The 14,199-nt window shown below is 46.4% G+C and overlaps 1 protein-coding gene across 3 annotated transcripts in view; it reads right to left on the bottom strand.

Moving 5' to 3' along the window:
* Nucleotides 1-290: 290 nt before the first annotated feature.
* ATF3 (activating transcription factor 3) overlaps nt 291-14,199 on the bottom strand; it is a 60,881-nt gene continuing 46,972 nt past the window's right edge. For 2 of the 3 annotated variants that reach the window (XM_008073569.1, XM_008073568.1), the window contains exons 2-4: nt 7,656-7,899; nt 3,432-3,539; nt 291-1,700 (exon numbers count right to left, since the gene is read on the bottom strand). In XM_008073569.1, the coding sequence (XP_008071760.1) occupies nt 1,503-1,700; nt 3,432-3,539; nt 7,656-7,895 (546 nt within the window). In that variant the 5' untranslated portion in view covers nt 7,896-7,899 and the 3' untranslated portion in view covers nt 291-1,502. The remainder of the gene's footprint in view (nt 1,701-3,431; nt 3,540-7,655; nt 7,900-14,199) is intronic. The other variant, XM_008073570.1, reaches the window with a different exon arrangement.

Here is a 14,199-nt window from a genome sequence, read left to right as displayed (position 1 = left end):
TTAAGGTATTTAACAATTCAATTTTGATATCAGAACTGTCTCTTAACATCAAACTGTTGATCTAAAGGGTATATTTGGTGCTGTTTTCAGGGTCCATCAATGAGAAATTGAGCACTGTGTCATAGACTGAGGAATAAGATTGAAAGTCAACTATCCCACTTAGCGGTGCCCCAAAGAACAAAGGATGACACCTGGGGAATATTTAAGGCTCCCATAATGGAGAGGGTCGGGGAATGACTAGATCTTACCAACCCACAGACTTAAAAAAATAGAAACCAGCACAACACATGTTTACCATGTCTTGGTTCCAATATTTATTATGTTGACAGGTTAAGAATACTAGGATAAATAAGTCATATTTTCTCTTACAGAAAATTGTAATGATACTATTGAGTAGGATTAAACACTCTGAGGATTTCACAGAAACATCAGAATTTTAACAGACAGTAGCCAGAGTCCTTGTGGCCAGTGTGAGTGACTTCTCACAGCTGCAAACGCCCTGGGCCAGATTTCTTAAAACAGCTACATGACAAAAACAATGCCATTGACATCCAATAATGCTAAAGCTTAGGCAATACCTGGCTTCAAACATGTCTCCACTGACTGTGATTTCCAACCACAAGGAAAGGAAAATGAAATATTCTTTGGCTCTTCCAACCTAGAAATAACTCCTGACCTAAGTCACTGAGTGGAGAGTCTTAACCCTTTGGAAGCTGGGCTTTCTTTCTGCTTTCTTCTTGTGATGTTGGAACGGAGTCTGCAACAGAGGACCTGCCATCATACCCATAGGTTTTGTGTTAACGCCAGGAGAACTCTGTTCTCCGGAGGCTGACAAGTTCTGGCCACCTGAACATTTTGTGAGACACTGCATGTGGTGACAACCTCCCCAAACTCTCAGAAACCAGACCTGAGGAAAATCACATAAAAGTCACACCAGTGGTGTGCAAAACAAATATCAAAAGAGCACAATGCCTAGTTTTGAAACGAATGCCTTGCACACAGTAATTTCTGGACATAACAGCATATTTTTCTAGGAAGCACAACCCTGGCCATTGCACAACTTCACCAAATGCCGTTCTCACTCCATGTCCTCGACAAGTGACAATGGCAGCCATGGCGGAGGAGACAGCTCCACCCTACCCACCCAAGGTACAGACGCTTCTGCATGGATCCTGATGGTGGGCACCCTGGTTTTTGTAGAATCCAGACAAAAGGCGGGCAGGATCCCAGTCTGGGTCCATCTGGCACATAAGAACGGCCAGTGTGTTAAGGCCTAAATCCTGGAGTTGAGGCAAAGGATGCACTTCCCCTGGTTCAAGATCCACTCTGGGCAGAATGGGAAGGCCCAGCTGAGTCACCGTGGGGCCTCCTGCCTCGGTGGTGCTCTGCTGCTGGGATTCTAGAGGTTGCACAGGGAGTCAGCTCTCCAATGGCTTCAGGGTTTGGGGTGTAAAAGGAGGATTCAATGAGGATTCCCCAGTTGCCCCCATGCCGCCGGCTGCTTAGCTCTGCAATGTTCCTTCTTTTATCTGTTGGATAAACAGGTTTCTCTCATCTTCTGGAGTCCGCCCGTTCTGAGCCCGGACAATACACGTGGGCCGATGAAGGTTGAGCATGTATATCAAATGCTGCTTCTCGTTCTTAAGCTCCTCGATTTGGGCCTTCAGCTCAGCATTCACACTCTCCAGCTTCTCTGACTCCTGGGGGGTAAACGAGGCATTAGGGACAGAGTCAAGGACCCGTGAAGAGAGGGTGGCCTGGGTTGCTGCCTGCATGGAAGGGGGGCACTTGGGTCACCTCGGGGTTCACCAAGCTGGAAGAGCCCTACTGAGGGACATGGGAGAGCAGCAGTAGGTTTGGGAGACTGCAGACCCTGGGGAAGCTTTTGAATGTGGGGGCTTTTCTGTTTTTTGTTTTGTTTTTGAGTCAGGGTCCCACTCTGTCACCCAAACTGGAGAGCAGTGGCATGATCCCAGCTCACTGCATCCTCAATCTCCTGGGCTCAAGCAACCCTTCCACCTCAGCCTCCCAAGTATCTGGAACTATAGGCAGGCACTACCATACCTGGCTAATTTTTTTTTTTTTAATTTTATGAGATGAGGTCTTGCTATGTTGCCCAGGACGGTCTTGAACTCCTGGGCTCAAGCAATTCTCCCGCCTCAGCCTCCCAGAGTGCTGGAATTACAGGGGTGTGAGCTACTGTGCCCTACCAGAGGCTTCTTTAGAGAGGCCCTAAAGTTGCCACAGAAGTAGGCTGTGTCTCTACTAGTACTGAAGCTGGAGAGAAACTGATAGTTTCGAGACCTCCTTTGTGTGAGTCCAAAAGCCTACGTGTAGTAGTTCTTCTTCTTCTTCTTCTTCTTCTTCTTCTTCTTTGAGTAGGAGTCTCACTCTGTCACCTAGGCTGGAGTGCAGTACATGGCTAGCGAGGTTCAAACTACTGGGCTCAGGTGATCCTTCTGCCTCAGCCTTCCAAGTAGCTGGAATTATAGGCATGCACCACCACATCCAGCTAATTTTTTGATTTATTGTAGAGATGGGGACTTGCTAAGTTGCCCAGGCTGGATACAGGTCTTCTGGACCAAAAAGGGCCTTGGTGACAGAGGCGATAGCCAGACTTATCATGCTCAGTCATTTGTGAGTCATTGATCTCACTGGGAAGCTCATCTCCTCAGGAAAAGTATACATGGCAACACTCAATATTTTCCACTTTTCACTGATCCCCTGATGCAATCAACAGAACACTTGGAGACCTGTGAAACCTGGATTAAGACTCTGCCCTGGCCTGTCCACACTTGGGGGAGGGACACAGCCATTGGACAGGTTTCTGGGCACCAAGGCCCATTCTGGGCACCAAGGCCCATCCTGCTGGCTCAGAAACCCTGTTCCTCCTGGTGTTTCTCAAGGGGGGCTGTCTGAACACAGCCAGGAGCCCAGATTGCTGGATGAGCCAGAGAAAAGGGCTGCAGAGCTAGGAACCAAACAGGAATGCAAAGAAAGTATTACCACTGCTTGAGGATTAAGGAAATAACTTGTTTGAAGAGATTAATCAAAGGCTTTTCACAGTGAGCCAAATGAGAGCTGGCAGTTTTATTTTCTTGGAAAAACTGGTGAGTGAGGCCTCTTTAACTGGGCTGGCACGTTCCACAGCCTGGAAGCTAGTGGACATGTATGGACCAGCCGAGGCTGCTGGGAGTTGGGCATCAGATGAATTCACACACCTGTTTTTTATACACCCAGAGTCACATGCATCATGCTGACAGCTTTGCCACTACCTGATTCTGCAACTGGCATTTCTGCTCTCAGATACAAGGCCCTTCTTGGGAAGACACAACTAGGTAGGGGCTCTTTATCACCACTTCCAGTGGCGATATAAGGTTGGTGTGGGACAGGCACGAGCAAGAGGAAGGGGAAGGCTGGAAGGCACTCACTTTCTGCAAGCACTCAGTCTTTTCCTTCTTCTTGTTTCGACACTTGGCAGCTGCAATCTTATTTCTTTCCCGTCGCCTCTTTTTCCTTTCATCTTCTTCTGGGGCTACCTATAAAATCCAAAAAGCACACAGTTAATGGAAGGCCAGAAATGTCATCCACCTCAAACACTGCCCGCGAAAAATCAGCAAGCCAGGGTAGTCCTAAAGCTAAAGAGTCTGAAAAAAACTAAAGTCCTAGACTTTTGCATGAAAGTCCTACATGCCCACATAAGCTTGCAAATGAACAATGAAAGTCAATGAACTGTTAAAATTATATTGGCAATATTAGTACATTGAAATTTAGCTCACTTAAAATGCATTTGGGGCTGGGCTTGGTGGCTCAGCCTGTAATCCCAGCACTTTGGGAGGCCGAGACAAGTGAATTGCCTGAGCCTGCGGGTTTGAGACCCACCCGAGCAACTTGGCGAGACCTCGTCTCTACAATAAATCAAAAATTAGCCGGGTGTGGTAGTGTGTGCCTGTATTTCTGGCTACTTGGAAGGCTGAGGTGGAAGGACTGTTGGAGCCTAGTAGGTTGAAGCTGCGGTGGCCGGGAACGTGCCACTGTACTCCAGTCTGGATGACAGAGTGAGACTCCAACTCAAAAAAAAAAATGCATTTGGATCTTGAAATGAATATGATATTTAAACTAGTAACTACTGATACTAACTGTAATCATTTAGAGCTGGAAACAGATTCTGTTAAATATGTCCTTTTCCTGAAATCAGAAATGACCTCAGGATTTTCACCTAGTCACCCTTTCTCCTGCCTCTTTTCCAGTTCAAGACCCAAGGGCAACCCATCCATCTCTATCTTCACCTGGAGCATCATACCACTACCTCTTGAATTTGGGAGAAGCCCTTGGACACCTGGAGAAGAGGCCCCTGAGTCCATTCCTGGGCAAAGTGGCATTAATCAGCTCATGGCTAGGATGCCACCTGCAGGTGGTGAACTAGAACGATCACTGATTGAGCCAACACATATTGATCTTGCCTATGCCTCACCCTGAGTTAGCCCTGGGGATCCTCAGAGAACAAAACCCTGTCCCACTTAAGATCTGGTCCTCCCTGAATGTTCACTCAGATCCTGACTTTGACTATAGACTGATGGGGAGACAGCAACATCCAGCCACTGGATTTGGCTCAGAGTCAAAGTCCAGCTGGGATGAAACTCACAGTGGACCAAGTGGGTGATAGTTTAAGCTGTCAGTGTCAGACCCTGTCATGTCCCCATCACTGCTCTGGACAGAGGGAAGAATGCAGGAGCCACACCTCAAACCAAAGAGCTCCTGGAATGCCATGGTCACTTCATGTCTGACTTTTTACTATTCTTTTGAATTAGATAGATGGCACTGACCTCACTTAGACTGAGAAGGAAGGTCTTGCAATTTAGAGAATTAAAGACCAAGGGGAAATATGATAAAAGGATTTTCCACCTTTCACATCTTGGATTTCAGAGTCATACAGGCATACATATAGGCTTTATACTAAATTGGATTTGCATTTCCAAATCACCACTTAAGAGTTATGAGACCTTGGGCAAATTACCATACTCTTCTAAGCCTCAAATGAGTCAACATGTAAAATGCTTTGCTTTACACAGTGTTTAGCTTATGATAAGTGCTACACAGTTTTGGTTATTATGAACCTCACCATCAATATCTTCCTCAAGAACTCAGCAACTTTAGCATCTCCTTTACAACCCTGTAGATATTCTGGAGCAGTAGGAGAGGATTCAGGGTTTGCTTATATGAGGAAGTACTTGAAAGTAGGGTAAATCTCAAGAGTCACAGACTATCCAAGATAGAAAAGGCGTATTACAGAGCATTTACTTCAGTTCCCTCACTTCACTGATGAGGAAATTGGAGGCAAAGAGAAGCCAGTGGTAATGTGCCCAAGGAGGGCCCAGGAACCACCAGCTCATGGTTACCAGACCAGAAGGCTACAAAGCCTGGATATAAATACAAGCCTTTTGCTCCTCTTCCTGTGTTGTCTCCTGGTCCTTTTCCTGCCTCGTTCTACCAAGTCACCTTGATGGAGATGACTGGAATTTGGGAAACAGGCTCCCATGCTGTCCAGACAGGATGCTAATGGCTTTCATGGGCTCAGTGTCTTATCTTAAGAGAATTATGCCAACCAAAGGAATCAGCATATTCAGTAATGAAATGCTTATGCATTCTCTTCCCAGGAAGTAAATCTGCCTGCTAAACTGACCTAAGATCAGAAGGTCACTTGGGGAACACAGAATCAGAGCAGATGAGTTGGGTAGCTTTTAGGAGCATTTCCATGAAGCGGACCACCAGCTTCTTCCTCTGGAGAACCTTCCACATACCTTTCCAAAATGCTTTCCTTCTTTCTGTGGGAATGCTACTACTTCCATTGCATCCTGTTATCCCAATATTTAATTAGGAAGAAAAAAGCGCCTTGAATGTCTCATCATCCAGGCTGCACTGTCCAGTATTGGACTGGGAACCAGCCAACATTTTGTGGGGAATGCTGCCTCCCTCCTCTAAGGTTAACTCATTCAGCTACTGTTCACTGAATGCTAACTAACTATGAGCCAGGTCCTCTGCTAGACCCTTGACAAATGTCATCTCATTTAACCCTCAGATCAATCCTAGGCAGGAGCCATTATGAAATCATAAAGATGCTTAGCCAACCTCTTTTAAACTCTTTTGGGCCAGTTTCACTATTCCTTGCCCAAAGACTGCAATCATGCCTTGAAACACTTCCACCTGCAACCAGAAGGGAAAGGCTAACAAAACGGTGGAACATCAGCTTTGACATTCTTAAGCCACCACAGCACCACCAGCAGCCACCTCCCAGACTTTTCAGCATGTTTGCTATTCCAGTAGTCTAATACTAAGTGTGGAACAGTACAAGTGTCCAAGACAGATGTGAACTTGGAGCAACACCTGGTCCCAAGGCTGTGAGCACTGCTACAGGGAAAGATGTGGCTGGCTGCCTGATTTTTCCTCCACCATCTGGGCGCCTGTGTCTTGGTAGAGACGAAAATGACCACCACACTTCATGCATCTTCAGAATTCTGAAGACACAGATGGTCACATCATCTCAACTCATGACTTTAAGTGCTATCTTTATGCTGATGACTTCCAACTCTGTATTATTAGCCTGAACTTTCCTCTGGACTCCAGACCCACATATTCAACTGCCTGCTTGACATCTCCATAGGAATCTATAATAGGGCGGATTGCCTATTCTTGCTCCTACCCAACCCTCTACAGTCCCAATATCGGCAGCAAAGAGACACTCCATTTTTACAGCTATGCAGGCCAGAAAACTCAGTGTCCCCCTTTCTTTCTCTCACACCTCACACATCCGATCTGTCAGTAACTCATCTTTACCATGGAGGTCAGATCCAGAAGCCAACCACTTCTCAGCACCTGCAGTGGTCCCCTTCTGACACAAACTCTCCTTCACTCCATGTGGATCACTGCCATCGTCTCATTTCTGCACACTTTGCTTCTGTCTAGGCCCTACGACCCATTCGCAACATAACAGCCAGGGCGATCATTTAAAAGTACAGAGGGTGCCAAAAAATGTACACACATTTTAAGAAAGGAACAAGCCGTATTAGAATGGCAATATTCAATATATACCAATAACAAAAGATGAATACAAGTCATGTTTGACTTCGGCAATTACAAGAGGTGTTCAGAGTGCTTCCCATCAGCATCTACACACTTCTGATTATGGCAAACTAAAAGTATGGATAATATCTCTTAAAATGAGTATACTTTTTTTGGCACTCTGGTATAAGTTGGACCATGTTGCTCCTCTGCTTAAGAACCTTCCTGTGACTCCCCATTCCACTCTGAGCACAGGGCCATATCTATATAATAGTCTGAGATCAAACACAACCTGCTCCTATTTTGCTGCTGCCACATAGTCCGCCCTGCCCTTCATCTCTGAGGCCAGATACCCACATAGCTCCCTCCATCTCCTCCTTCAAGTCTCTGCTCAAAAGCCACTATCAGTGAGGACTTCCCTGACTTCCTAATTTAAAACAGCCCCCCCACCCCTCCCCATGCTGCCTGTCCTCCTTTGCACCTATCTCTCATATTACATATTTACTTATGCCATGTATTGTCTGTCTCCTCCCTAACATGCAGTGGCTGTGTGATAAATATGTGCTGAAAGAATGAACACCTGAGGCAGAACCCACCTCGGCTTTCATGACGGACATCCCAAGGGGTCTGTCGCTGACAGTGACTGACTCCAGCGCAGAGGACATCCGGTGGCAGAGGTGCTTGTTCTGGATGGCAAACCTCAGCTCTTCCTTGACAAAGGGTGTCAGGTTAGCAAAATCCTCAAACACCAGTGACCCAGGAGGGGACAGGCAGGGGACGATGGCAGAAGCACTGACTTCCGAGGCAGAGACCTGGCCTGGGTGTTGAAGCATCATTTTGCTGAAAGACACATTGAAACCCAAACTGCTTCAGGGGATCTGGGACATGGGGCCAAGGACCTCACACCCCCACCATGACCTCCAACACCAGACCCCCACCCTCAGAGAAAAGTCCCATGAGCCCTGGGGCTTCTGTTTTGTTTTCATTTCATGCCATATTCTTCTTGAGTAAAATATGTTCCTGTTGGGTGCCGATGGCTCACACCTGCAATCCTACCACTTTGGGAGGCCAGGGCCAGAGGATTACTTGAGACCAGGAGTTCAAGATCAGCCTGAGCAACATAGCCAAACTTTGTCTCTATAAGTGCCTATAGTCCCAACTGCTCGGGAGGCTGAGGGGGAAGGATTGCCTGAGCCCAGGAGGTCGAGCCTGTGGTGAGCTGTGATCGTGCCACTGCCCTCCAGCCTGGGTGACCCTAACTCAAAAGCAGAAAAACAAAACAGGTTATTGAAAAGCATAGTTTGGCCGGGCACAGTGGCTCATGCCTGTAACCCCAGCACTTTGGGAGGCCAAGGCGAGAGGACTTGCCTGAGCCCAGGGGTTTGAGACCATCCTGGGCAACTTGGCGAGACCTTGTCTCCACAATAAATAAAAAAAATTAGCCAGGCATGGTGCCGTGCGCTTATTGCTCCACCTACTTGAAAGGCTCATCTTAACCCAGCAGGACGAGGCTGCGGTGGCTATGAGCGTGCCACTGGACTCCAGCCTAGGCGACAGAGTGAAACTCCAACTCAAAAAACAACAACAACAACAAAACACAGCTCAGCGATGTGGACACAATGACTAATTAAAGTTGATAAGGGCTGATGTTTCAGGCTATTCTGAATTCACAAGAGCTATTCATTTTGGCTAATGTGCATATGGGCAAATGCTACCTCAGTCTGAAAGAGGAAGAACATTTTTTTAAAAGTCAACAAGATTATTCTGTAGCCTCACTTTCAGTCTCTTTTTCTTTCTTTTTTTTTTTTTTGAGTTGAAGTCTCCTTCGCCCAGGCTATGGTGCAGTGACACACACGCTCACAGCAACCCCAGCATCGAACTTCCGGGCTCCAGCGATCCTTCCACCTCAGCCTTCCGAGTAGCTGGAACTACAGATGCCCAGCTATTTTTTACTTTTTATTGTAGAGACGAGGACTCGCCAAGTTGCCCAGGCTGGTCTTGAACCCGCGGGCTCAGGTAATCTAATAGCCTCAGCCTCCCAAAGTGCTGGGATTACAGGCCACCAAGCCCAGCCTCAGTCTCTCTTTGAAACTCGGAAGGTATCTGAAATTAAATTGAATCTATCAATGAATGGAAGTAAAAGCAAGGAATGGAAGACCTTTGAATTTTGCAAATAATCACTGACTTCCCCTGGAAGTTGGATCCAAGTAATGGGAATGAGGAAGGTAACTATAACCGGGTGTGTTTCTTCACTGAAATCCTTGGCAGTGGATGGTGGGGATGGTGGCAGGGATTCTTAGGGTTAAGGTGGGTGAAGCAAGGACCTTAAAAAAAGTAAGGAGTTAAGATGTGGACATTTTGGGGATGTTGCTCAGGCCTGTGGTCGGGATGGGGGAAGAGGGTTTGGGAGAAGTGGAGATTGAGATTGGCCTTGGCACTAAAGAGCAGTGATTTGGGCCAGTCACCAGCTCTCTGAGACTCGATCTACACCTGCTAAGTGGCTAAGATCGCCTCCAGCACAGAAATGGAGTCTCCAGTCTCCAGCATCGTTTTATCCCAGGGCCTGGCCCAGCACCTGGCTCAGTGCCTGCTGACTGGCTAGTCATTGCCCAACTGAATAAGTGAAGTGGGGATGGGGGGTCAAATCAAATGGCCTCTGAGGTTCAATATTCCATCTCCCTCTATCATTCTATAGCTCAGTAAACCCAAAGAGATGGCAAAAGGAAAGGAAAGGGTAGGAATAGTAACAGTTGCATGGGCTCCAATTTGGAATAGTCCCCCACAAGCTTTGCCCTGTTCCCTCCAGCAGTGACCAGCCCACCCCCTCCTGCAGTCAAGGGTTAATGAGTGTGGGGACTTGTCTGGGCAGTGTTCCTCTCAATAGGGGATCTGTGGTTATCAGTCCAGTCCAGCAAGACAGGAAGCCTTCCAGAAAGTCTCTAACATTGGAAGAGTGCCTCCTTCATACCAGAAAACTTATGTGCCTCATTTAAACCTCATGAGAACCCAGTGAGTTAGATCCCAGCCCCATGTGATAGATGAGGTAACTGGAGTTTAGACAAACTAAACCATTTGCCCAAAGTCATAGAGTGAATATGGGGCAGAATCACGATTTGGAATTAGGTTAGTTTGACATCAGAACTCAAGCCCTTAATTTATACACTATCCATACAAACAAATATTATTCTACATTTGCAAAAACAAATATTAATTTCATATTGTAAAAACAAGCTGAGGGTAGGGAGGCATTAGAATAAGAGGGGAGGCATTAGAAAGAGAGGAGGCATTCAGGTGGGGGGAGTCATTAGAGTAGGGGGCAGGCATTATGCAGGTGGGAGGTATTAGGGTAGTGGGGGAGGCCTGGAACAGGAGAGATGGAGGGGAAGTGAAGCAAAGATTCACGGGGAAAACTTGATCTCTGTTTAATGAACTGCTGATCTTTATACATCAGGGTACATACCTAGGCCGTGGGAGTATGTTTAAGTGGGTCTTTTATCCACAAAATTCCAAGACTGGAGTCAGAAGATGAAGATTTGAAGCACACTTACTCTAGTATGTGTCATTACTATACTACCTAGTAGCTTTTTCTCCTCTATTACAGAGCACTAATAACAATCACCCTCTTTTCCCATAGAGTCATGTGAGAAATTTAGGAAATAATACATGAATATGCCCTGGAGAACATTCTTCAGCAAGGAGCTATATGATTACCAGGTATCTCCAGCCCAGGGAAAGCTCTGAAAGAGGTTCTGTGGGGTCCAGGTAGGAGGGTGGTTGGCTCTTTGATTGAAAACACTTCTGAATAGGACACTCTGACCTCTAACTCTCCCTGGAAATCTGAAATACATTGATAGAGGCAAGACTTCCAGGCCAATGAATGCCGCCCTTGCCTAGTCAAAGAAACCCAGGAAATATATGTCATTCTCTTCCCAAAGCCTTGTGTCATGAGTCAGAACTGAAGTTCTTCTCAATTTAATCCTATAATCTTAGGATGCTGGGAGGATACTTCTCTCTGTCCGGTGATAAACTCTGAGAAACTAGCCTTTTAAAGCCAAAACCTTAAGATTCTCCCATGCATTCATGTTTCCCCTCCTTCCCCAACTTTATTAAAAACCCAATCGTTCAGGGATGAAATTCAGAGCTACCACTGGGCTGGTTCTTTGTTTGGAGAACTGGGGGGCTTCCTTCTACATGGGTAGTTTGAATTCTGCTGCAGTTGAGTGTACTTCCATTTTGCCACCCAACTAAGTGTATTAGTAAACTCTCAGGGCTTGGGGCCGGTTGTTTGGGACTCCTTCCCCACCCCCTTCTTAGTGTTAAGTCAACAGTCCTGATGAAAGAAACTAAAGAATGTCAGTGGTATGCAATGTTTTTATGAAAAGCATCGGGTGGGCTTACTTGGGGGACAGAAATGGTTGTAAAAATGTTAAAAGCCTTTCAGAAAGTAAAACATGTATCTGTAGGGATTTGGACGTTCCTTGCTCTAAGCTAAAATAGCCTCTTGGGATACTTTCTAGTTATTCCTTTACTTATTCACCTAAGATATGTTCAGCCCAGTCTTAGGCGGTGTCCCCCAAAAGGAAATGAAGTTAAATCTTCAGACAATTTTTCAGAAAGTTGACCTTCTCACATCCCCTTCATTAAATATATACATATATATATTTGGGAAGCCTTAGATCATCAGTGTTCACTTTCTATATTGATCATAAAATTGTTCAGACCTGCTACAAAGAACTTGCTCTTTGCTTCCACTTCATTATTTCCAATCAGAAATTGTGTCATATCATCGGTAGTTTCACCATTTTCAAGAAAGTGAAACTTTACTCATGCATCTCTTTAACTGGAAATCAGCTCCCAGATTTTTATTTCCTAGTAACTACAACTATGTTGAGTTTTCATTTTTAATTTTCTAATCTCTTGCCGCGAATTGCTACTTACTAACCATCTTATGGTGCTAGGAAGCCAATATCGGTCTTTCACTAATTCTTCATATCTTGGTTTGTCTCCCAGCCTGTTTGAAGGTTACAGGTGTAAGACTGGGCTTCAGGGCCAGAAACTATGTTTCCAGGCCTGTCAGTACCACTCACAAGCTGAGCACCCCACCAACAAGCCACCTCAGTCTCTTCATCTGTAAAATGAGCTCAAGATTGCCGGCTCTAATTCCCTCAAAGGCAGTTGGGAAGAAATATAAGACTTACACATGCACTGGGTAATCATTATTAGTGTGACTCCACTTTCCCCATTTCAGGGGAAACTCATCCTGTTGTTGTCAATTCATTTAAGCCCTATTAGTCAGGACTCAACTGGAATTCTCAAGAAATTCAGGTCAGTCAGAGCTTCTTTTGCACTTTGATTGATCCTGGATTCCTGATATACCAAGTAAATTCCACCCCATTATTTGCTGACATCAGCATTTCTCTACTGGTGTTATGTACTTGAGAGAGAACTAATTCTCACACATGAAACCATGTCTGCCTTGAAAAGTTTCTGTGGTGTCTTGGCTATGTCCTTCCTCTTTCCCTGGCTGGGTAACACTTGCAGCCACTGACCCTGTTCCATGCCCAGCCAATTTTTAAAAAGAAGAACTCATGGACTATTTAATGGGAATCATAGAACACCCAATATTGGAGTCATCTAGGTCAGATCCTTACTCCATAATTGAGTACACTGAGGTCCAGGGAGGTAAAATGACTTGCCCAAGGGCACAAAACTGAGGTGCGTAGCCCAGCCCATGCCAAGTTGCTGACCACCCAACTACTGCTCATTTTGTTCCATCACCAGTAGGGATCCATCACTTTAAAGAATCAGCCAGCAAGGCAACCTGAAAACAGAGCCATTAGCCAGGCAGATGGGGGGGGGAGTCAATAGTCCTAACACCTGGTACCAATCACAGAGGAGACTTTGACAGGACTAAGACAGGGAGGGGCTATGGAAGAGGCCATAAGAGAAAGGAATTAGCCCATGGCTAAAGGGCAAGGGGGGAGAGAGAGAAAGGATGGGGTTGTAGCAGGAAGGGTTCCAAGCTTCCCAGAGCTGCCTCAGGTGCTGGGTGCTGTATCTTAGCCACACTGTGGGCCCGGAGTACCTTCTTTGCTGTCTCTGAAGCCATTCAGACAATAACTCCAACCCTCATCCCACCCTGTCTGTGTCCAGGATCTCCTCAAAGCAAAAACCTCTATGTTGTAGCATTATTCTACAACAAATACTAAATGCAAAACAAGGAGGTCCATAATACCCATTTTGCCTTCATTTTAACTTGGGAGACAGAAACCCCAAACAGAAGATGTGACTATCACCCACACTGAAGGCGGGGACACTGGGAGAACATACGGATTTTCTAACTTTCCGGGCTTTTTTTTTTCCTGGTTCCATCAAGGATGTAGTAACTCTTTTTTTTTTTTTTTTGGTAAGAAAGCATATGTGAGCCACACAATGAAATTATGGTAAAGAAAATGGTAGAGGGAAAGGAAAGAAGCAGATAAGAGAGGAAATGCGGGAAAGGAGAAGCAGAGAAGGAGACCCAATCTAACGGGGAGTTGGGGAGGAAAGAAATGCCCCATAGGGAATCTGCTTTCCCCCACTTTCTCAGAAACTGATCAGTGACGTTGGGTAAAGAATCCACCGCATTCAAGTCCCCTCCCCGGTCCCTTGTCTTTCAATTATACCACCCCCAAATCTTCAGCTACAAAGGATCTTAGCAGTACCTGGTCCAACCACCACATCCTGCTGTCAAACAGGCAGAGGGAGCCGTGTGAGACATGAGATGTGCCCATATTTCCCAGCCGGGAATCCTGAGGCTCGAGGACATCAAGTGCAGGATCAACTCTCAGCGTCCTGGCACTAGCCCACAAGGCCAGTGTCTCAAATATCCCCCACGGTGGGTCTCCACGGACGCAAAACAGAAAAATCCGCAGTCCCGCCAAAGGAAAAGCCAGAGCGAGAGTCACAGATACGAGAGAAAGCGTGAGACCCGGGCCCGGGAGCCGGGCACCAACCCGTGCCGGCAGCCCCCTCCGCCTTCCGCCCGGGACAGCGCGACCCCGGCGCTCGCCACTTCCAAACTTATCCCCACTGCCTTTCGCTCCGGCCTCCCTACGCGTCCTGCCGCCGCGCACCCCGGGGTGCGCAGGGCGACCCCCA

This window comes from Carlito syrichta, unplaced genomic scaffold (assembly GCF_000164805.1).
Source record: "Carlito syrichta isolate Samal-C Ts95f unplaced genomic scaffold, Tarsius_syrichta-2.0.1 Scaffold315946, whole genome shotgun sequence".
Lineage (NCBI taxonomy): Eukaryota > Metazoa > Chordata > Mammalia > Primates > Tarsiidae > Carlito > Carlito syrichta.
Note: the sequence above shows the minus strand (reverse complement) of the source record. Positions and strands in the feature narration are given on the sequence as shown.